This window comes from Bombus flavifrons, chromosome 10, assembly GCF_040668555.2.
Source record: "Bombus flavifrons isolate JBK064 chromosome 10, iyBomFlav1_principal, whole genome shotgun sequence".
NCBI classification, from domain to species: domain Eukaryota; kingdom Metazoa; phylum Arthropoda; class Insecta; order Hymenoptera; family Apidae; genus Bombus; species Bombus flavifrons.
The window spans coordinates 4,489,409-4,511,940 of record NC_138451.1 but is presented as its reverse complement, the minus strand read 5'-3'; the positions used below and the strand labels follow the sequence as shown (position 1 = coordinate 4,511,940).

The following is a 22,532-nucleotide window of genomic DNA, read 5'->3' as shown; positions in this document are numbered from 1 at the left end:
ACAGAAAATTTGAAACTTGTGTCAGTAATACCTTAGCTTTTCTACAATTTTATTGCAAACGATATTGAGTTGTCTGATGTGCATCAAGCAGTTGCGTTTCACTTAGTAATCTCTGTTCTGCATTGGGCTATCATCCAATATCTTTGCAACAATGTTATTGCTATTCATAATAATACGTGCTGCGGTAGTAATTGGCAATTCCAAAAAGAATTCCATATAATTTGATTTCTACTATAAAATTTTAATCTTTTTTGTAATTCTGTTTAAATATATTTGTAGAATTCCAAAGTTCAGTGCATTTTTTAGATAGTAGAATATACCTTTGAAAGAAATTCCATATAAAATATTTATGTAAAAAAATAGTTTATTGTTAATATTGAGTAAACATTACAAAATAGCAGAACAGTATATTTTGGATGCATTAATGATAAAATTATTCGATTAATCATCTCAAACATTATTTCAAACGTTATTTCTATAAGATAAGCAATATCAATTTCTACTCAAATAAAAATATACCAACTGGAACATGTTCCAAAGTTCGGAAGGGTCCTGTGGCGCTATCTGAGTTAGAACTTTCGAAGTGTTCTCACCAAGTCTAATTTAAAAATTGAACAAGTTCCAAATTGTTCGTTTAGACGTAAAACATAGTCTTTGTTATAAAAAGCAACCTTAAATACAGTACAATATTAGATTGAAAATAAGGTACAAACGAGAAAATAATCATAGAGAAAGTTAATTTTTGATTCGAGAGATCTTAATCAATATTTAATTGTCTGAAAGAACCCTGTAATCCATCCAGTTCTGCCAGAAGTCTTGATTTAGATTCTGGAACTCTGGCTTTTTCGTTTGTTCGGCTAAGCTTTTCTTCTCGCAAAAACCAATCTCTGTTTTTCTCAATTTTCTTTTTCCATGCGTCTAAAAAAAGAGAGAAGGATCATAACCACTTTTAGAAAAATTACTAAATTATAAAATTGATATTACTAAAAATTTTGAATTTGTATAGAGATTTGTTTATTCTATAAATATCCCAACGAATATTTTATTTCAAATACCTACTTTAAATACCTCTACGTATTGTCTGCATTTTGTACATTTTTACTTGTCTAAATTTCCGTAAACACCTGCGATTTAATCATAACAAATTTCCAAGAAATTTGTAAAAAGTGAAGATCTTTCACGAACCATTTAATTCATCCAGAGTGCCTGCTTTCCCACCCCATTCGTTTGGAAGTATATCCTTGTCCATGTAAGGGTACAATTCCTCACCACCACCGGTATGAATGCAAAACTTAAAAACGAAGAATGCATTCGTATTATAATATAAAATAATATTGTGATCTATGAAAATCAAAGCAATTTTTAGCGATCATTTACTTTCTGTACAAGTCGATCCTTTAATAGAGGATAAAATATGTTTAGAATACTTTCAATGAAAGCAGGCGCGTGGAGGAAGTGGACTCTATGCAGTCTTAATGGCATGCTATCTTGCACTGCCAACATCGACTTCCGGACGATGCTCTGCGTTGGACTGCACTTTGTAAAATGAATCATGCTGAATCCCTAATCGAAAATTTAAAGACTTAAATAAATCAAAAGATAAACAGAAAACTAAACAATGAAATATCGTATAATACAATTTTCATGAAATGATTTTTTATTTATGAAATAGAATACTGTATAATGTTAATTTTATGAGATAATACCTCGAGATCGATAACCATAATGTTTGATAGACAACGTTCTTCCATTAAACGAGTATCCAGAACCATAAGAATCCTCCTGGAGATAGCTTGGATAGAAAACCTCTCTGTACTAGTGTCTTTTAATCGCAAGATAGTTACGCGGTGTCCTTCGTCGGTTAATGATGGTAAGACGAAATAATTGCTAATGGTAAATTGGTAAAATATTAAGTTAATTTTGGGGGAAGTTAGAAAAAATTAAATTCCAAATCAAGTAATTGAATTAGTTACATTGCTTCGCAACATTCTTGAATTTCTCGCGCAAACGGATCTCGAACCGCGAAAAATTCTGGAATCGCCGTACGCACGCTGAAATATCTCTCCAAAATCATCTTGCATCGTTCTATGCTATTCTTGCAACCAAATAGGAATCTTTCAAGCCTCGCATCGTCTGTGATCAAGCAATTTTCAAATTAAAATTTAGATCTTTAGATCTTCAGTCTTTAAATTTAAATAATTTGTGATCTTTAGAGAGATTTATAATCACTGACGAAGGAAATGCCTTTTCAATAACATTTTTCTCAAAATAACATCTTTCCTTGCGTCATTTAAAATATACAAATAAAATCAGACCCATATGATTAGGTAGATGAGGTTGTTTCGACAGCCACTCGCGTATGGCAGCCACATCGCGTTTCTTCACTTCCGGATCCGTTGGAACCGCCTCGTTTATCCGTTTCTGTTGTTCTACAGTCGGTGGTAGCAACGTCATCGCGTGCTACAATACAACAAATTCATTTTCATTCACCTCAAACAGAAATCTCGAACCTTGACTATGTTATCGTAAATCGCGTTAAAACTTGACTAAGTCCGAATTCCATGGAACGTTATCTGTTTTCACTTGTGCACGCAATTTTCACGCGGAGGAAACGGTTTATCTCGGGAACAACGCATTAACAATCGATATTGACATTCGTCACGCTTTTTCGACAAGTATATTTGCGCACAAAGTGCAGAACTCATTGTGGCCCCTTTGATCCTACACGAAATTTAAGCTCTGTTTCTGTCCTTGAAACATTAAATCTCGTTAGATTATGTAAAATTATTATATTCGACAGAGTTCTTGACTAACTAATGCGGCATTTAACAAGCTTTCAATTATAAAGACTTGCTAAATTATAGTGGGACTGAGAATCCTTGATTTCACTCAAGACCTGGCCCCGGACTTGGACTTTCAATTAGCATGATTATGTCGTAAACATCAGAAATGAATATCCATGACTGTTTTTGCCAGTTCAAAAGCATATCGTTCTTAACTGCACAGCATAGTTCCAAGGATATTTTCAAGTACTTTATTTTTGTTCTTACTTTGCCTCTAGTGATTCTAACGTTTTCTAATATTTTCAATGTACTGAACACTTAAATATAATAGCAAATACTTAACACTTTGAATATACTCGATATCTTGAACAAAGTATCGTTAGATTGAGAAATAATAATCACAAATAACGCGAAATGCATGTTTATAAATTTTTTAAATTTTCTACTTTAACTTAATTAACTACCTTTAAACTTTCTAGAATTCTAGCAAAAAGCGAGAGAGAGAATATTTGTTTTATGTAATTTCAGTTCTCATACTTTGGACACCGAAATTTCTAATGCATTGTTAAATTAAGAAACGTGAACCTTGAACAAAACGAAACGCATTTCAGAAGAATTTCCTTAATTTTCCATTTTTATCTTGATCTCTATCCAATCGTTTTTTCTAAATCATCCAAATCAAAGAAGCATTTACAAGACTTTTGAAATTTTACTTACCTTTATCTTCAGCTGAATATTTTTATCAATTAATTTTAATGTTTCCTAGTATCGCGAACATGACGAAGAAGGAGGAAATTGCACGTGATTTCTGACCTTGTCGATTAAAGAAACCATCGAATCGCGAAGGTGAAACGATCGTCCAGAGGAATACCTGACAACGCGAGAAAAAGAAAAAAGAAATTCGACGTGATCGGAATTAGACATTGCCGGTGAATTGCATCATTATCGAATCTTGGGTGTAGCCAATTTTTTCTTTTCGTAACTCGATCGGAGAAAGCTGCCACGAAATCGAGTGCCATGTCGTCGAAGATCGCTCGAACGTGAGCAAAATTAGTTAGATCGGCGTAAAAATTGGAAAAGTCGTAAATCAGTGGAAGAGAAAGCGTGATCGATGTAAACAACGAAAAGAAGGCTATTGTAGGTGCATTCTCGATCGACGAATTCGATTCTTCTACATCTTCTTATTCGTTCCTTCTTCCATTTGGTTACAATTCGACAGCGAATGTTTACTTTTTAAAAAAATCTCATATTCGCCCATATTTCATATTTTTCACATCTTTATCTCGTAGGAAACTTTTTATTCGTTCGTATTTCAGCTTTTTCATATTTTTATCTTTATCTGTATTTTTAGGAGAACGAAAATAACGAGATATCCGTGAGCAATGCTTCGGATATTTTACTTATTTTTGCATACCTGCATACGACTTCCATATTATCGCATCTTTAACTTTTCTTCCATAAATTGATAAACATACACGGATAATTACGATTATTGAAAAAAAACTGCTGTTCTTCTCGGCTAAAATTTTATTTATATTTATTCATTTTTGTTTTTCTTCTCCTATCCTCGCTCATACTCGCTTCTTTCTTTATTGGTATTTTAAAGAAGACTTCAATAGAATATGTTTCTTAGCTCTCTGAATTCATTTCACACAATAATCTCTAATTCTACTACTTTCAACCGATAATTCCATTTTAAATACTAGAGGAGGTAACAAGGGATTCAAAAGAATAGTTTTACATTCGTGACCGCGGATCCTTCGGAACCAATCGATTTTAACCAAATCAGTAAAAATGTATCGAGTAAGACGAATCGATATTTCTTTGCAAAAGGATATTTCTGGTTAAACTCCCATTAGCTCGATTGGATAAGAGAACATTTGACCACGTATTTATGTGGTCGAGCGTTGGAAGCTGGTATGCATGGGAAGCGTACGAGTTTGCAGTTGAAAAGTGACTAAATCAAAGTTCTATTGATTCGATATTTCTTTTCTCGTGGTTCCTTGAACCTGGTTGTTTATACCGATTGCAGGAAAAGACATGCAGATTGATTCTTGTTAGACGTTACTCGATAATTTAATGAGATAATAGATATTGTTCCTCATTAGACAAAGATAAAATTATATATCCCTTTCAGAATTAGTACCACACGTTCATCGATTCTAATTTTACTTCAAATTTAAATCGCACATAGCTAAAATTTATTTTTACCGTTTTGTATTCTCCTAACGCGGAAAATAATTTCCTTTCGTAATTCACTCGCTTGTAATAGAAACTGTAATAGAAATCAAACCAATTTTTTCGGTGATAATAAAAATACGAAGTTTAAAAACAAATTAGAAGTATTTTGACTGGTAGTTTTACTTACCAAACTACTCTCCAAATGGAATAAATCGGTCCACAAATTATCACACCGAATTTTAGATAGCAAATGTCATAAATGTTGTTTCAATACGAGATCCAAAATTTCCACTAAGCTGTGTTCAACCTGTAGAAGTCGACAAGATACTGCGATATCTGTGTAGAGAAGAGCATTTTCTTTAGTCTGGCCCACGTGTTCCCCACCTTCGTAAAATACAGCAAGCGTAATGGGGCAACGTGGTTCACATGGAAAAGAAATTAGACGCTGAATTTTCTCTTTTTTCTTATCGTCTCGAGATTCTCTGTGTATGCGAAACATTTGAAACGGAAACTATATAAACTAACCATTACGCGATCGGTTTCCGCGTCGTGAGTAACGAAAAAGGAAAATTGTCTCACGGAGAGAAATTTTGAATTCTTTAAAGCTCTGTTAGCTTGGAGCTCCTCCCACATTTTTCTTTTTATCTTTGTTAACGTTGCAATTTCTAAAAATTTATTCGCGAAATCTTGCTATAGTTAAGGAAATAATTATTTCCTATTTTCATTAAAGATTTCCTAAGTATTAGAAATAGTCTTCCAATCTTTTCCTGAAAGTTTCTTGAAATTCATAAAAATTTGTTATATCGCACGATGACGAAAAGATCGTTTATTCTCGACGTTTGTGTACAAATTTCTTGAGAATATCGTAAAAATACACAATCGTAAAAATACAAACCACGATCGTTTGAACCATCGAGAGACAACATGTCAGTCGCCGGAAGTTTGCAGTGTTCGACGGCCCAGAAAACTGGAAATCTTACAAGCCTTTAAATGTCAACGAAAATGTAAAATCGTCGAAGTGAAAATATTGAGACATCTGGCGAAATGTTTGATGGTCTCGCTGTATGCGATACCATTTGCATGGCTTGCATCTGGTGCTGTTTATTCTCAAAGTGGTAAAAGTATCGCATTCTTACATTAATTTAACTTCGAACAAACATCGATTAATCGTATTACAGCTTTCCAAATTCTATCAGCCTCAAGGAAGTCGATTCTAGTGAACGCTGCAGTTGGAAAAATCCCAGTAAGAAAGGAAAGATGTCACGACTTGTTCAGTGCTGTTTGAGCTTTACGGAAACTCTAATACGCCATAAATCTTGCAGAGGAAACAACTGTTTCAACGACGTTCAGAAAAATTATAAATATCGAGTATCCATAAGTGAAGATCCGTCAGAAGATTTATAGCGTCGATAGGATTTGTTAAAATGTCTCGTTACGATAAAGTAAAAATAAAAATCTCGTTAAGATCAAATATTTATTCCAAATATATAAGATAGTTAGTAGGAAATGTTTCAAATAATTTATAAATACCGTCCATATACTCGTGATTATAACAGAATGTAAACTGATAATAATATATGAGAAATCTGCTAGATTTATTTCACAAAATTCAATTATACTGTTCTTGAGGCGTGTATTCAGATATAGATTGATGGTCAAGTTGCGATTCCATCAGATTCGAAATCGGTACTTTCTTCTCTTCCACGGTTTGCTTAGCATTAAGATCCTTCATGGCCATTTTCGTGGCAATAAGATCCGCGTCATTGTCTAAAATCTGGACGATCTTTTGTACCGTTGAATATTCCATCACCACCGCCGATTTTGGATCGTTCGTAGTCTGCGACGCTTCTGACATTCTCGCTCTATCTTCGAGCTCCCAATTTCCTATCATTTCCCTGAAATGTAACCAATTGTATCTTTTTGTCTCTCGTCTTTTACGGTATAAAATCTATGATTAATAATTTTAGAATAATCGTAATTTACTAATTTTAGTAGAATTGGTAAAGTTTCTAAAATCTCTAAGATCACGAAAGAAATTCTAGCGAAATCCTGATAAAATTTTGAACAGCCGAGAAAAGTTCCTCACTAATTCAAGCTTCTAATTTCCCTAACAGAATTCTAACAAATATTCTTTACATGGACGACAGTCGTTCGTCGCTAGGTGTTTTGCTTCTCGACAGATACTTCGATTTCAATTTGTGCTTCGAGTTCTTCCTGTTCTTACTCTCACGGTTCATCGTTGAATTCGATTTGCTGCGACTGACTGAATTTACAAGGTTATCCTGTTTCGAGTGTACAGGTTTTTTCGACGGATTACTGTTTTTGGACGAATTATTGTTCTTTGACGAATTGTTGTTCTTTGACGGATTATTCTTCGACTTGGACGGATTCCACCTGGTGCTCTGTGACATGGGATCTTTCTTGAAACAGCAACGATGAGTTCGATATTGCCACCTGCCAAACACGCGTGCATTAAGAGAGAAGCAAGAAGCGAAAAAGCTTATGATATTTTGTTTACCATAATGCGCAAGTTGTGACAGTGGAGCTGAACATAAAGAAACAATTTAATACTGTCAGTACGATCAGTGGTTCCAACATGATAGGGACTCGGAATCGAGTTTGAGAATTTTTAACAACGCCAATGACGATGATGATTGAGACGAATCATGAATTTGGAAACAGCTGTCGATCGAAAGACACTGAAGTTACAGATTCTGCTTGCTTCGAAAATAAATGACGAACGATTAACTCGATGTAACGATATGAACAAGCACCTTTTTGATTCAGCTTCGACACGCATTAATACCATGAGAATAATTTTCTCATCTTTGTTAAATTAGAAATTTGAAAATTTCTTGCACCGATAGCGTAAGATTGTCGAAACTGAAGCTTTCGGATGTAGACCGTGTCTTTACTTCCAGTTAACTTCTATCAATTTTTCCTTAGCATATCAACGCAAATTTCCTACGATTCCATTCCACTCCAAACTTCCGCCTTACGATTAAAACTTATTGAACAAAAGTTGGACGATATCTTGTTCGAAAAGATCTCGACATTCGTCCAAAAATCTCAACCTTAATAACCACACCAGAGTCATCCCAGGACAACCAGCCGTCTCTCTGACGAACTGTGTTAAACTCGTTCCAAGAGGAGTAGCTCAATTTGTCCCAGATTCTCGTACACGTTGGCTGCATATCTCGCATAGTCCCGGATAGGTAATGGTCCCGGAAGAGGGGAAGCCAAGTGAGAAATCCGCGCAGGAAGCGTGTACAGATTACAGTAGCTGTCGACAGGGGTAGCAAACGAGTGATCCAACCCCGCAGTGATGCGATCCTCTTCTCTGTGGGGGTCTTTCAGCCATTTCTTTCGTCAAGACCAAGCACAATGGCCGCGGTAACCGCAATATAAAAACGAAATCTATGCGTCCCTGTAGAGACGCATCTGTGCGACGAGATCTATAATGATGATATTACGTTTCGTGAATGACTGGATGTCGGTGACTTTTCGTTGCGGTTCCGAATGAAATAGGCGCGGACCACCCGAGGAGAAATCACACGTTTTCCACTACCTGCCATGCGTGCATTTAGCTGTCTATTATGAGTCCTGCATATATATTATTTATTTATTCTCGAACGTATTAGGAATTGGAGTTTACGGGTGGCAGGGAAATATCGATAGGGGAGGTTTAGCTTAAATTTGAGAGAAAATTGAAGGGAAATTGTATCATCAGGTGGGAATAGAGATTATAGTGGATGATCGACAATGAGTATAGTAACGAAGGAAATGCGTCGAATTACGTACAAATTACGAGAGAGAATTAAAAGAAGAAATATATTTTTTTTAATAATACCAGGAACGCTGTTATTTTTCAGCACGACCAGCCGTGTGAAAATCCTCGATTATAACATTCCATGAAATATTACCAGTCTTTGACGTCGGACGTGTTTTCTAGAAGAAGTCGTGAAGATTCTTTTCTATCCGTAGAAGCGATTCGTCCTACGTATAATATCTTGGTCACTTGTCGTTCCATTCATCGGTGACCACATAGACCTTTCTTTGCCATCGATTCCCGCTGGAAAAGACGTATACTTTTCCATCGCCGTGATCGTACGTGTCACGCTATTTTCCGTACATCGAGAGCGTCGTTCTTCTCGTAGCCCGTCTAATTTATCGACCAAAACTTTTGTTAGACCGATAGACCACACAGAGAGATCGACACTTTTATGAACTTCCACGACGATCGCGATTGTAAAGCCTCCACCACTCTTATTTTTCACTCCTCCGCACTTTCTCGTTTAATTCTCTTCGCGCGAATCACTAAAGGCTGATTTACCGTTTAAAATTGTTCATTTTTACAGGAACACACACATGTTGGAATAAAATGTATCGGAAATATTAAAATAGGATTGCGATAGAAATATTCTTCGAAACTAACGTTCGAGCTTAATCTCTTAATCTTTTTAATCTCGTTTTATGTCTCTATTAGGAAGACTTTTAATATTTCAAGAAGAACAATGCTATTTTCTCTTATATTTTCGCCGAATTTAAGCAACTTTCTGACTATCATGGAACATGATACGGTCGAAAATAGACAGTGGAAAGCTGTTTCGATCAAAGATATTCACAGCCATTAGGAAGCTCGTTAATTATCGCTTCGGGAGTATTTCAATACGTAAGAAATTTATGGGAGATACATTGAAACAATTTTCAGAGGCCTGAAATAGCCTTCAGACGCACTGTCCTAGATCAGGTATATTCCGTGGAAGTTTCGTTACCTTCAGACGGAACGCTTTTTCTGAGCGTGGCCGTTTTAATCCTTGACTACTGATTTATTTTCACAGCGAGTAGTTCCTCCCTGAAAACCACTTAACAGTTGATTCGTCGACGTCGGCTATTTGTTCGGTTGACATATAATTACCAGTAAAACATCAGTTATGGTTGTACAATCCTATTGTGTCCCAACTTGTAACATCACAAAAGCTACAGCATCTAATTGTTAATAAGTTGACTAGAAAACAACCCTTATTTACGTCCTCTGAAATCAAGCCACAACGAATTTGATGTCCTGTTAGAACAGTTACCGTAAAATAAATTGTCGTTCTTCTACTAAGAAGTTAAGGTAATTAGAGTAACTATTAGGTAACCAGTTAAGAAGTATATTCTTAAGAACAATATTCTAATAGCAATACAGTAGAGCCGAATAATATTCGTGTAAAATATGGTATGGTAATAGAAGAATAAATTGAGAAAATGAAGAAAATCTTGGGAAACTTTTGCAGAATAGCTTTTTAGTAAAGTTTGCTTTCGGTAAATGTAATATCTTCAAATATAACATCTAGTAAAGCTAAAAATTGAGAAGAGCCTCGTGAGCGTCATTACAAAATTTCTTTTAAGAGTCGCAAGAGCTTCGATCACCTTGCGATGTCATTTTCCTTCAATTGTAAGAAATCCCTTCGTATATTATTTTTAAAAATTATAGAATCTCTGTCAGAGTCTAAATTTGAAATTTGAAATTCGAAAATTGATAAACTGCGTACAAGTTACGCCGTGAAATGCGCAAAAGCTTCGACCATCCTGAAGAACATCTTCTTCTACTAAGTTACTCTTTAGAAGTTTAGCACAACCACTTTTCTACCTAAATTCAGAGGAGCCACGGATTCTTCTCGGTTTCCCTCGTTTTTTCATCATAACGTCGAATCGACCCCGAAAAATCTTCGAACCGATTCTCACGATTGAAAAAGTCGGGAGTCAGGTGCTCGTCTGAATGGACCTCGACTTGGACGCCATTCACTCTTTTTCCAGGCAGCAGAAATAGCCACCCGCCCACCAGAGCCCCGTTTCTAGTGTCAGAGAATTAAGAAAAAAATACGGGGACCCGCAGACAATGAAGAACACCGAATGAAGACGATATTTCAGCGTAACATCGTGGATATCATGGGAAGGATATTCCATTCGATGAAAAATGAAACGATCCACGTTGCTCCCAAAGAACGATTATGGGCGTAACTGAAAGATCTTCTGTCGATTCTTTGAGCATAGGTAGCTGCTACGATATAGAGGAATTTTAATTTAAAGCATCGAGCGACGAATTGATAAAATCAAGAAAAAGATTTGCCTTTTAATTGATCTCTATTCACAGCTTGCTCAAGCTTAAAAATTCTTAACGTTTTTTCGAGAACTAGTTACTATCTTCTTTTGATGTTAGAACAATTCTTAATACTGTCTAATGTTAGAACAATCGTTTTTCGTGCAATTAGACTATCTTCTTAATGTTAGAAAAATTACTCCATGTAGTATCTCGAAGGTCTAAAGATTTGTTTGTACATGTTACAAAAGATTCTTAAACTTACGTAGAACCGTGCGAAAATTCTTCATTCTATTACTGAAGTCTTTCCAATTATTTTTTCACCCTAAAATTCCCTCCCTCGAGAAGATTCCTTTCTATTCGTTGAAGAGATTCGTCCCACGTATAATATCTTGGCCACTTGTCGTTCCATTCATCGGTGACCGCAGACTTTTCTTTACGACAGACTGCCACTGGAACAGACGTTCGCTCTTCCACCTACCGACGCGATCATACGTGTCACGCTATTTTCCGTACATCGGAAGCACGTCCTTCTCGTTGTTCGTCTAATTTATTGACCAGAACTTTTGTTAGACTAGTCGACCACACGGATAGAACGACAGTTTTATAAACTGCCACGACGATCGCGATTATGGACACGCCACGCTTTTCTTTCTTATTCCTCCATACCTTTTCGTTTAATTTTCTCCGCGTTATCGAGTCTTGTTCAACGAAAGAATTATTATTTGTTTGAGATTTCGTAGAAATTGAGAATTTTCTGCCGTTGGAAATATAGAAAAGTTACAAACATCAGATCGTCGAGAAGATTATCAAAAATTCGATACTATTGTTACTCTTATGTAATTAACGCACGTGCATCGTTATTAGCTCGGTACAGATACCAAGAAACCAAAGACCTCCGTAAAAATGATCAAGAAATTCCAAATTACAATAATATTCTAAAAATGCCAAGCTATCCGATTCACCGAAATTTCCCGTAATCACAGCGTGCAATCATAAGAATTATTAAAAAATACCATTCTATATTCCTCTGAGAAACTTGTCAATGCTACGCTACGCAGAATACCCGTTGTCATTCGCAACGATCGTTGTGAAGTAACAATTACAAAAGGAAGGAAGGCGTTAGAGGCAATTACAAGGATGATCACAATGTTAATTCGAATGGTTCACAATAAGGTCCCAGGAGAGGCGTCGCATCATCGATCGTCCTCATTGACGATTCCTCGTTGACGATCCAAGGACCTCTTCGGGAAAGCGGAGCATCGAGGACGATTCATCCGGCCGTAACGAAACAATTTTCTACAGATGCTTCTGCTATAGATGAACGAGGAAGGAGGCACGCTGACTCGCACACTTTTACGCATCAGAGACCTGTTCTTACATTTTTGCGAACTTCATTGAGGAACCCTGTCTGCAAGTTCATTCAGAAAGCGTTCGGTAGTCTCGGCGTAAATACGTAGAATGACGATGTACCTGCGAGTTCGTTGTAACAATGACTCAGTAAGTGTTGACAATGCTAATACCGAAGCTTTTTAAGTAGTAGAATTGTTAGTAGTATTTTCAATAATTCCAAGGCGACCTTCTGTGGCTTCTAGATGTTCGATGATATTTTAGAAGCTGTCTCACTCTTTAAATTTTGGCGATGTAACAATGATTTTGATGATTCTGGAGAAAACTTCTCTTAGATCTTTACAAGGAAAAGGACGAGCTTTTTTAATTCTTTAAAATAGTTTTCTCCTTAAATGTATTTTACTATGCGAAACAGCGTGGCCTTTATTTACTTCTCTACGTGCTTTGAATTTTTTCAAACGATGAAACGTTTCTTACATATTCTAAATTATTTTTTTCCCATCTTCCCCCGTTTTTTAATTTTTCTTAATTTTGTTTTTGACATCGTCTTCGCTGTATCATGTTCGTTTTGCGTAAAATCAACGTTTCGGGTCGGTTGTTGATATTTCAGTATCGGTTCTTCCGGAGGTGGTGCCGGTGGTGTCGGTGGTTTAGGCGTTCTCAACTCGAGTTCTACGTTTCTTCTCGGTTCATCAACGGAAATACCCTTCTTTTTCACTTTTAACATGAACACGTTCTCGTTTCCTTCTGTCACGCGATCCGTATGGACTTCCTGGGCATCGGAACCATCGAGAACGGGGTAAATAGTGAACGTCCTGCACTGATTATTCGTGTTTGGACCTCCCCTACATTGGCCAACCTGCGTAACATTAGCGTTTGTTATACTATATTTCTATCTATTCTTCGATTTTACATCTTTATACTTGTTACATTGTTTTACATTTGTACTTTATACTTGTTTACATTCTTTATACTTGTGCAAAAAATCGATCTTAAATTCGTACATAATTATACAAGTACCTTGAATATTATAGCCAATAGTATTTTGTTACCTATCACGTATTCTAAATGATGCGATAATTTAATCGTACGCAAAGTAACAATTTATCCAATTCAAACCTTTGTAGAAAGATGATACACGATATATGTATAATCAATATTTTTCAGTTCATCGTATACAAAACTAATGACCGAGTGTTTAATTCTATATTTCAATTTTATATTTAATATTTTCTATGTAACCTTTGTACCTCGTAAGAAATGGCTTGAGGCTTGGTATCTTCCTCGTCTATTTTCGCGGCAGCGTTCTTCGACTCGACACGGAACAGGATCCGATTGTTGTCAGTCCCCTTCAATATTTTCGGCCCTTGGGTGCTCGTCGGCCTCTGTATTTCTATCACGTCGCAATCGCACGGAGGATCCCAACCTTTCAACTTCTTCGATTTTCCCTTTTCTCTTTCCATACGAATTATCAAATGATTTCCAATCACCGCAGTCCCGATTTCTCGGTAATATCTTGCAGAAGGATCGTATTTCGGTTTCGAGGGTGGACATTCCGGTGGGCAGGGTACAGGAGGCATAGGTGGGCAGGCATACATCTCTGATTTCGATAAACAAATTTAATAACGACAGGCTAAGTAACTCGGCAAACCGGAAGATCTATTTTAAGTCATAAATGTCTGACACTTGTAATTTGTAATTTAGATATTAGTTACTTTTTATAGGTATTTTTGAGAAGGATGGGGTTAATAAATGTTCTGACAGATTAAAATGGACTAAAAAATCGATTTTTATTGCAACTAGTTCAAGACATTGGAGAAATCGGACACGTTCATAATATTCGACCGATACATTCATCCTCCGTTCTCATTAACCAAACTCGTGAATTAATTCTCCCCCATGTAAACCCTGTGTTTTAACCTTCTTCTTTTTCCTCTTCCTTCTCCATCTTCTTGCAACAAGCACGAATTATACGAATTATAAAATATGATGCTGGCGACTTACAAATGTGGATGTCCCCCGTCAGATAAGAAGCCACCGTGTCCACCCTGTTGCGAATCCTCCTCTGTTGGAAGAAGAGTGGCCAAGCATAAAAGTCCTGCAGACTATCCCGAGAGTATCTGTTGCACCAAGCGTTCGTTGAGACCCGTTACTTCTGAGACGAAAATCGAAAAACCTCCACCGTGTTGTCCCATGATGCCGTCTGATTCCAAAGAATTTGAAAGACCTTGTAAGCTTCGTTCAGAGATCGCGGAGAGGGGATTGCCTTACAAGGAGATGGAAGTTACTATCAATGATAATAGATTGGTGATTAGAACTCAGAAAGAGGAGGTGAAACAACAATACGATCCTCCGTGCGATTGTGTAGAGGAGTCTCGGCCTGTTGCGATGGTCACGGACGAAATTGATCAACCTCCGGCTGCAGGAAGTAGAACGATTACTCTGTATCCACGAGCGAAGAAATCTGACGAGAAGGTGACTGAAAAAGTGTACAATCAGGAAGAAACTACCGACAAGACCGCTAAGGCGGAAAATCCAAATATATTTATATTCAAAGTGAAGAAGAAGAGTAACAATGGTGACAGGACGTTTAATATCGATTTGGAGTTTAAAACACCAAGACCTTGGACGATGAAGAAGAGAGCGGAGTACGAGATGAAGTTAATGAAACCTGTGGAGAAGACTCCCACAGAGAAAACAGATACGAAGATGAGTATTCCGAGGAAGAGGAAAAAGAAGAAGTGAATTTACCCGCGCCATTCTCAAGCGTTTACGACAAATAGATAGAATAAAACAGATTAAAATACCAAATAGATTAAAATAAATAAAATGGCGCAGAGAAAATAAATCGCAATTGACTAAAATATATAAGCTGCAACCGTTGACTCTGTACGTCTCTTCTTTTCTTATTTTTCACGAAATATTCTTCTACAACGGCCTCGGTAACGTTCCTCTTTGAAAACGGCCAACCAAACGACCCGATATTCGTCGTGCGTGATCTCTGTGATCGCGAACGATCCATATATCAGCGAGTCAACGCGCCCCAGGAGTCGTGCACTCTATAGAGCACGGGGATAGTCGTCGATGGCCACCTGAAAGCGCCGGGCGACGAGGCCTCGACGTCTATTAGGGGCTAAACGATTCTTAAACGGGGAAAAGGAACGCATCGAGTGTCAGAGACGTAACAATGACTTGGGTAAACATTCCGATATACAGGACCACCCGGGGAGCGAGATGCACGTCAGTGGCTATGAATCGAGCGAATGCGAATGACGGTAAAGATCGAATGCTTCTTGGACTCGCTGAAACTGAGAAAATTTGGCAGTTGATAATTTTTAAAAATCTGCAAGCAAGAAGTGAGAGAGTCAGAAGCATTTCTTGTTAGAAAATATCGTTTTACCTTTATTACATCGTTCGGATTATCGTTGACGAATCGAGCCACGTTTCGATATCGTTGAATATTTTTTAAGGAAATAATTCAGAGATTATGGCATGAAAAAATTAAATTAGGCAACGAGAAGAAAAAGTAGTAAGTGTCTTTGATCGTTGTACTTGCAATTAGTTTTCAATGGAAAACTGAAACGAATTGCACGTGAAACGTGAGCAAGTGTTGCTCCGTTCGCGAGTCGTCGAAACGGAATCAATGGTGTCTTCGCGCCGGGTGTTCTTCCTGTTCCCTCGGTCTTCTTTCGATAATCGTACCTCATATCCATGGGGCGTCGAGTAAAGAATACAAACTTTTGAATAGCGTTCCCGATGTTGTTGAGTAATAGCATTTGCCAGAAATCGAGATCAAATCGTTTCTTCGTCCCAACATACGCGCAAATTGTGTTATTTCTTCGGACCATGTTAAAAGAAAATATCTTATCTTTACTTTTCAGGTAGTAACGTAGGAAGATATCCTGTCGTCATAGTTGAAGTATAAATTAAACGATGAATTCTCGTCGCAGATTATTAATCATACGATTAATTTATTACGATATTCGGATATGAAAAATGTAAATATAAACATTAGAAGGAAGCAAAGGAAAGCTCGAGTTTCAATCAGCATTGTGAAATAAATTCATTTTGGGCTTATTTAGGGCTTGTTTTGGAGTCAAGTATCTACAAATGACGTTGAAGACACGCCTTCCGAAATTCTGACGTTACAATCGAAGCATCGCAGGATCTGTGGTAATCCGAGATTAAGGACCATAAAATCGGATTACAGGTAATCTGGCTTACGTTCAACCAAACGCTCAACTCCATAAAATCGAGACCTCGTCTCTCCAGGCAGCAAAATTCGTGGCTACGAACGAACTATTTATAGAAACAGAAACGCATTTCGTATCATTGTGGATATTTATGTGTAACGGATCCCGAAGAAGAAGGAACAGTAAATAAATAAAAGACTAATTTATACCAGGTGAAAAAAATTAAGAACCTTTGTTGTCGTATTTCAGTAAATGAGTAGGTAGGTGTCGACGAGCTCGAAGACACGTCTCAGCGGGGATGCTGCTACCCGACACACAACCAGAAATCCGCATGTTCTCATATAAAAGCGCAGTCCTAAGCTGACTGGATTTTCTCATCTCACGTAAATCAAAGTTTCGTGCAAATTCTTTATTTTAACGAGTCTTAAGGTTGCGCTATAACTATATAAACATTACAACGCGATATAAATTTACGACGAAAGTGTACATTAAAACAACAATATCGTTACGTAGGAAAGAATTCTATTGGAATTTTTTGACAATACGCAGTACGATTCGTAGCAACAGTGCAGATTAACGTACTTCAGGTGTTCCTTAACGTCGATGTAGATATAATTTCTGAAATATAGCGTCGCGTATAAAATTTTCTTTGCCCCACGATTCGCTAAACGATCAACGATTTCGCCGTAGACGTAATCTAATAGCCGCGCAATAATCTTCTCGGAGGGGAAACTAATTGAATTCGAGTTTTTTTCTTCGCCACAATCTGGCCAACTACCCTTCGCGGTTACTCACCCCACAATCGACCGAAACATTTACGTATGCGGCCACGAACTGTCACGTAAGAACGTATTGCAACGAAAACGATGGTCAAAAAAAAAACGGAAGAAGGGCAGGGATAGACTTACGCGCAGTAACCGACCCTTCCGGAAAGCAAAAGGGCGCAACCCTCGTTCTCCCTTGTACCAGCCCTTCTCCGCCAGTCACCCTATAACACGAATGAGATTTTTCTACCCTTCGAACTGGATTTTCGTGCAGCCATCTTAAATTTAATTGTCGAGAAAATGGTGGTGTCGATACTCGACGCCTTTGATCCTTAACGTTTCGTATTTATTAAACGCTTACTTTTAAATTTATTTGTAAATACTTATTTGCGAATAGGTATTGGCCCTTAATCCTTCATCTACGTTTGTATTTTCACTGTAAGCTCTGAGATTGCTTGGCCATTTTATTTATTAAAAATCACTGTGTCATATAGAATTTGTTTGTTAATTGTCTTTTATATTTGGATGCATAGTAAGAGGGAGTAAAATTCTTCAGAGATTTTAATAGGAGTAAATAACAATTCAAATTGCTCCGAGAGGCGAGTGATACGTAAACAAGAATTTGGTTTTAGCATAAGAACGAAGATCGTCGTTCGTTACAGTCTCCTATTTTGATTTAAAAACTGACAATCATAACGACTGAACTATCGTTGATATCGATATCATAAAACGCAATAACACAGTGATAGAATATTCTACACGTGTAATTATAATAGATTTATACGAATTCTAGGTAAAACTAGACCATGAAGTTTTAGAGAGACTTAATAATTTACCAACAAATAATAAAATAGGAAAAATAGTTTATAAATTTTGTCTAAAATTATCGAAAATCGAGAACTCGATTAGAAATCTCTTTACTGTTTGTTAAACATTACGTATGCCGACTCAGTACGTTATAAGTTGAATCGATTAAGGAACGTGTAAGTTTGACAAGAATAAAATTGAAAATTATCAATTAAAGAAACAGATAACAATTTATTCGTCATAAATATATGTATAAATAATTATAAGCTCTTTTATAAACTCTCTTACAAATTCATAATGTGTGTACATTCGACTAGCAGCATAGATTCGGTCCTTATTCGCTAAGGTGTTATAAAGGATATTGTATCAAAAATATAGTACGATTTATAAAACAATCTTGATAAATGATTTTTGAAAAAGACCAAGAATCATTCTGTCAAGATAACAACCATTACTCAACAATATCCGTATAACATCTATACATTATATACATTATATTTATGCTTTATAATAATTAAAGTAGTCGTTGGGAATAAATATGTCATGTTGGAAAATTGTAATGTGGAAATAGAAGTCCTTGAGACGATAGTATGTGGCCCGGTGTAAACATTCCCAATGTAGCCGCCGACAATCTATAATCTCGATTTTCATGTGTCCTCATGTGTTTCTTCAGATGATCCTTTCTTCCGAAACTTTTTCCGCAAACGAGACAGGCGTGTGGTCGAAGTCCGGTATGAATCCTCTTGTGTCTTGTTAGCTCCTCGTTTCTTGTAAATGCTTTACCACAATTTTCAACATCACACTTAAATGGCCTTTCTCCTGCAATTAGAAAATATTTTCTTTTAGAAATTGTTTTTATACGATGTCAAGAATTGGAAGAATTTAAACGAGGATTATAGGAAAAAAGAGAAACACGACGACTCGCGTTTGAAAGTTTGAATACTTAGATCATAAATATTTGGAACCTGAACGATTTCGATACTCGAACGTTTGGAAATTTGAATTATTTCCATATCCGAATATATTTGAAAATATGGAAATTTAGATATATGAAAATTCATAAATTTCGAGACTAAAGCTTCGATATGTTGCGCGATTTAACGATCTAAGACTTTGAAACTCCAAAACATCGAAAGATTAATGTACTTCGACGTTTTGAAACACTGAAATATCGAAAGCTCGAGAGTGCAAAAATTCGACAGTTTAAAAGTTTCTAGGACTAAAGTATATCCTCTAATCGCAAAAACAACCACAACTCTTTGATTAAAGTTTACTTAAGAAGCGACCTAGAAGTTTATCCTATCCTTAAACGGCGGCATATCAGACTATTTATATATTTATTTATTATTTAACTTACCGGTATGTATTCTGATGTGTCCCTTGAGCTGTCCGTTATTGCTGAACGCGACGTCGCAGCGTTCACATCTAAACCTTTTGGAACGCAATTTTTTCGGTTCCTTCGCTTGTCGCTGCAAGATCTGAACGGCACGGTCCATAGTCTCTGCATGGAGATTGCCTCGAACATCGTACGAAGATTGAAACGCGCTGAGAAACTGCGATTTTCTAATATCTATCCAAGGTGGATAGGCTATTCCCATCTGAGTAGGTAACCGCGCACCCACCATCACCGCATCGAACGAAGTAGGATGCGGTAAATTAAATTTGCGGAACGAATTCCAGCTGTACATCGGATGGAAAACAGGATCTACTATGTCCTGGACCAACGGCATTTTTATACGATCCGCTGTGCGCAACGAATTATCGTTTAGCGGATGAACAACCTTCGATGTCAGTTGTTCTTCACTGGGTCCGGAGCCACCAGTGTTTTCAGGTAAGTTAAGAGAAGAAACTCCGACTTCCGAGGAACTAGCTTCGATCGCTTTACCACGGATCATAAAGATGTTGTAACACCCTTTTTCTTCTTTTCCTTCACAAGCAACGACGATGTCATGGCTATCATCATGACCGACTGGTACCTCGATCTGTTTCGAGTGGTCCCGCGTATCTAAGTTGCTCCAGGGCCGAAACAATCTTGCGCTGAGTTCGTCGCACATGCTGGTGAATTTGAAAGTGGCCTTCGATGAAAAGTTCTTCGATTTCCGCAGTAACAATGCTTCTTCGATGGTATGTGACTTTACGTAACGACTGGACGATACTCAAGTTTCATCACTGGAGAAATAGTCAATATTTATCCAACAACTTCTTGCAACTTGCACTTTCGAAGCACGGTATCCCAAGGACGACTGTTAGATCTGACAGCGTTCACCCCACGGTAATATAGCAACGTCGTGTGCCCACCCTCCACTCCGGATTGGATGGTTTCATTATAAAAGGTAACTTGCCCCACTCACGAGGGTGAGGGAAAAAGGGACACACGCTTCTCCACTAAGGGCGAAGGTAGGCTTTAGAGGGGCCGATCGAGGGCTATGAGATACGCAGCCCCTTTTGTCGGAAATTAATCGGTCGCCACGGCCACGGACTCTTGCCCTTTTGACAAAATCAACCGATCGAAAGGACGAGGAGATAGAGAAAGAAAGAGAAATCGAGTTCGGCGTATCAACAGGAATTGCATCGTCGATACGCAGCTCTGCATGCTCGACGCCTATCTTTACCTTTGTGCCTCATACCTTTAATTTTATTCGTTAGATGTGTCATCTATTTCGTCGCGGACTGCTTTGTTTTTGATCTATCATGATTGTTGATTTAAATTAACGTATGTAACTTTACATTATTCAATCGAGAGGACTATATTAAAATTGTATATTTATCGAAATTTCGAAGGGGAAATTTCATATTTTATCGAATGCAAAAGAAATTTCTGCAAATGAATTGCAAAGCAAATTTCTTTTGACGATACCTATCGTCTATCGATGAATAATTGGAAGTACAAGAAACATGAGAATCTTTTCATGACAATATGATGTAAAAGAAAGACTCCTATATACTTTTTTAATATTTGACTGCGATTTTAGGGAAAATCGAGTCGGAGTAGATAGAAATAATTAATAACTTTTATGAATAAGATACATGAGAAGGACATATGTAAAATGTATTAGAACGTAAAATTGAACAACTTGATCGAAATTGTTGTAGTCCTTATGTATAATAAAAACATATATGCTTGACGAAAATGTAATCTAGACAAATTTTTGGTTGTCTAAATGATATAATATATACTAAAGTAAATTATAAAATAAATTAGACATAGTTAAGCTAGTTGAGCAAAATATTATTGTCTAACCTTTCACCAGTACTTCATAAAAGTACGACATCTAAAGAGTAAAAACAAAATAAGCATATACGAATAACAAAACATAAATATATACTACCAAATAAAAAATCACAACTACAAGTAGCAAGGTTATCTTACGCATTTCAGCTGCAATACCCCAGACCAGAAGTACGCTAGTAAAACGTTCAAATAGAAAATCCGCAAAAGATACTTTCATACAAAATTGTCTCTTCAAATTACGTCTAAAATCATAAACTCTGACATCCATAAACAAAACTAGACCGATGAAAGGACTTGATAAAGGTCATCGCAAGAAAATTTCGTATATTCGAAACTACGAAGGATTGCGAGACTCCGAAGCTCTGAAATTCCGATTCTTTGAAAGTCTAAAACGTAGAAGAGATCTAAACTCTGAAAAAAATTTGAAACGTGTGAAACGTTAGAAGGTGGAACTTTGAAACAATTAAACTTTAAAAAATCGGAAATTCGGGGACATGGAAGCTACGATACCTCGCGTTAAACACCGCAATTAGAAAATCTAGAAACGTCAAAGGCTTATTATAATATCTCGCATGATAATTCTCTTCGAATTGTTTCTCTCAACGTTCGACATCGAATCCGAGTGCCGTGGACAGGAAGCAACGATAAATTGTTTATACGTCCGATGAAATGGAACCGGCGAGAAGGTACTTTAGACACAATGAAACAGGACAGTCGGCTCTGCTATGGGATAGTCGTGTTCTCTATGGGATGGTATTCTGCAAAAGTTACGAGGGTGGAGCTGCGCAAAAGTGCGTCTTTGATTTATTGTAACACTCCAAGTTAAGCTACCCTTCGCGAGAACGGGCCACAGGCCATACATAGCTTGCCGTCTATTTTCCCTCCGATATGCTTTATCTATCTCTGTTACACTTGCAGCAAGTTTGTCCTTCTGTTCGAAACGATACTCCTGTACAAAACCAACCTCAGGGATTTTCCGCGACCGTTTCGCTACCGATTCCACGACACGATGTTTATAACGTCAAGTACGTGATATTTCGGATTGCGTAAATGCGACGTCGTTATATAGATCGACATATAGGTAAATCGAGGAAAGAAACGAGCCCGGTTTTTGAAAGGTTCGAGTAGGGGGGAGGA

The 22,532-nt window shown here is 37.1% G+C and overlaps 4 protein-coding genes and 1 long non-coding RNA gene across 6 annotated transcripts; 2 read left to right on the top strand and 3 right to left on the bottom strand.

Moving 5' to 3' along the window:
• Positions 1-427: 427 nt before the first annotated feature.
• Positions 428-5,304, bottom strand: LOC138184498 (alpha-tocopherol transfer protein-like). 2 transcript variants are annotated; one of them, XM_069122520.1, is made up of 8 exons: positions 5,152-5,304; positions 4,995-5,058; positions 2,316-2,460; positions 1,974-2,133; positions 1,707-1,887; positions 1,378-1,563; positions 1,186-1,291; positions 430-918 (listed from the first exon to the last, which is right to left on the bottom strand). In XM_069122520.1, exons 3-8 carry the CDS (start codon positions 2,452-2,454, stop codon positions 758-760), a joined length of 933 nt encoding a protein of 310 aa, XP_068978621.1. In that variant the 5' UTR covers positions 2,455-2,460; positions 4,995-5,058; positions 5,152-5,304; the 3' UTR covers positions 430-757. The 2 variants fall into 2 exon arrangements, with proteins under 2 accessions (XP_068978622.1, XP_068978621.1); XM_069122521.1 differs by lacking the exon at positions 4,995-5,058 and having other exon boundaries at positions 428-918.
• A 7,582-nt stretch (positions 5,305-12,886) lies between these two features.
• On the bottom strand, positions 12,887-13,997 carry LOC138184377 (uncharacterized). The gene is made up of 2 exons (XM_069122260.1): positions 13,642-13,997; positions 12,887-13,244 (listed from the first exon to the last, which is right to left on the bottom strand). Exons 1-2 carry the CDS (start codon positions 13,995-13,997, stop codon positions 12,887-12,889), a joined length of 714 nt encoding a protein of 237 aa, XP_068978361.1.
• A 388-nt stretch (positions 13,998-14,385) lies between these two features.
• Positions 14,386-15,144, top strand: LOC138184376 (uncharacterized). The gene has a single exon (XM_069122259.1). It carries the CDS (start codon positions 14,386-14,388, stop codon positions 15,142-15,144), a length of 759 nt encoding a protein of 252 aa, XP_068978360.1.
• A 3,223-nt stretch (positions 15,145-18,367) lies between these two features.
• On the bottom strand, positions 18,368-20,217 carry LOC138184150 (zinc finger protein 713). The gene is made up of 2 exons (XM_069121847.1): positions 19,521-20,217; positions 18,368-18,982 (listed from the first exon to the last, which is right to left on the bottom strand). Exons 1-2 carry the CDS (start codon positions 20,215-20,217, stop codon positions 18,705-18,707), a joined length of 975 nt encoding a protein of 324 aa, XP_068977948.1. The 3' UTR covers positions 18,368-18,704.
• Positions 19,601-20,943, top strand: LOC138184151 (uncharacterized). Its single transcript, XR_011174261.1, has 2 exons — positions 19,601-19,742; positions 19,844-20,943. It is a non-coding gene; the product is annotated as an uncharacterized LOC138184151 (long non-coding RNA).
• Positions 20,944-22,532: the final 1,589 nt, after the last annotated feature.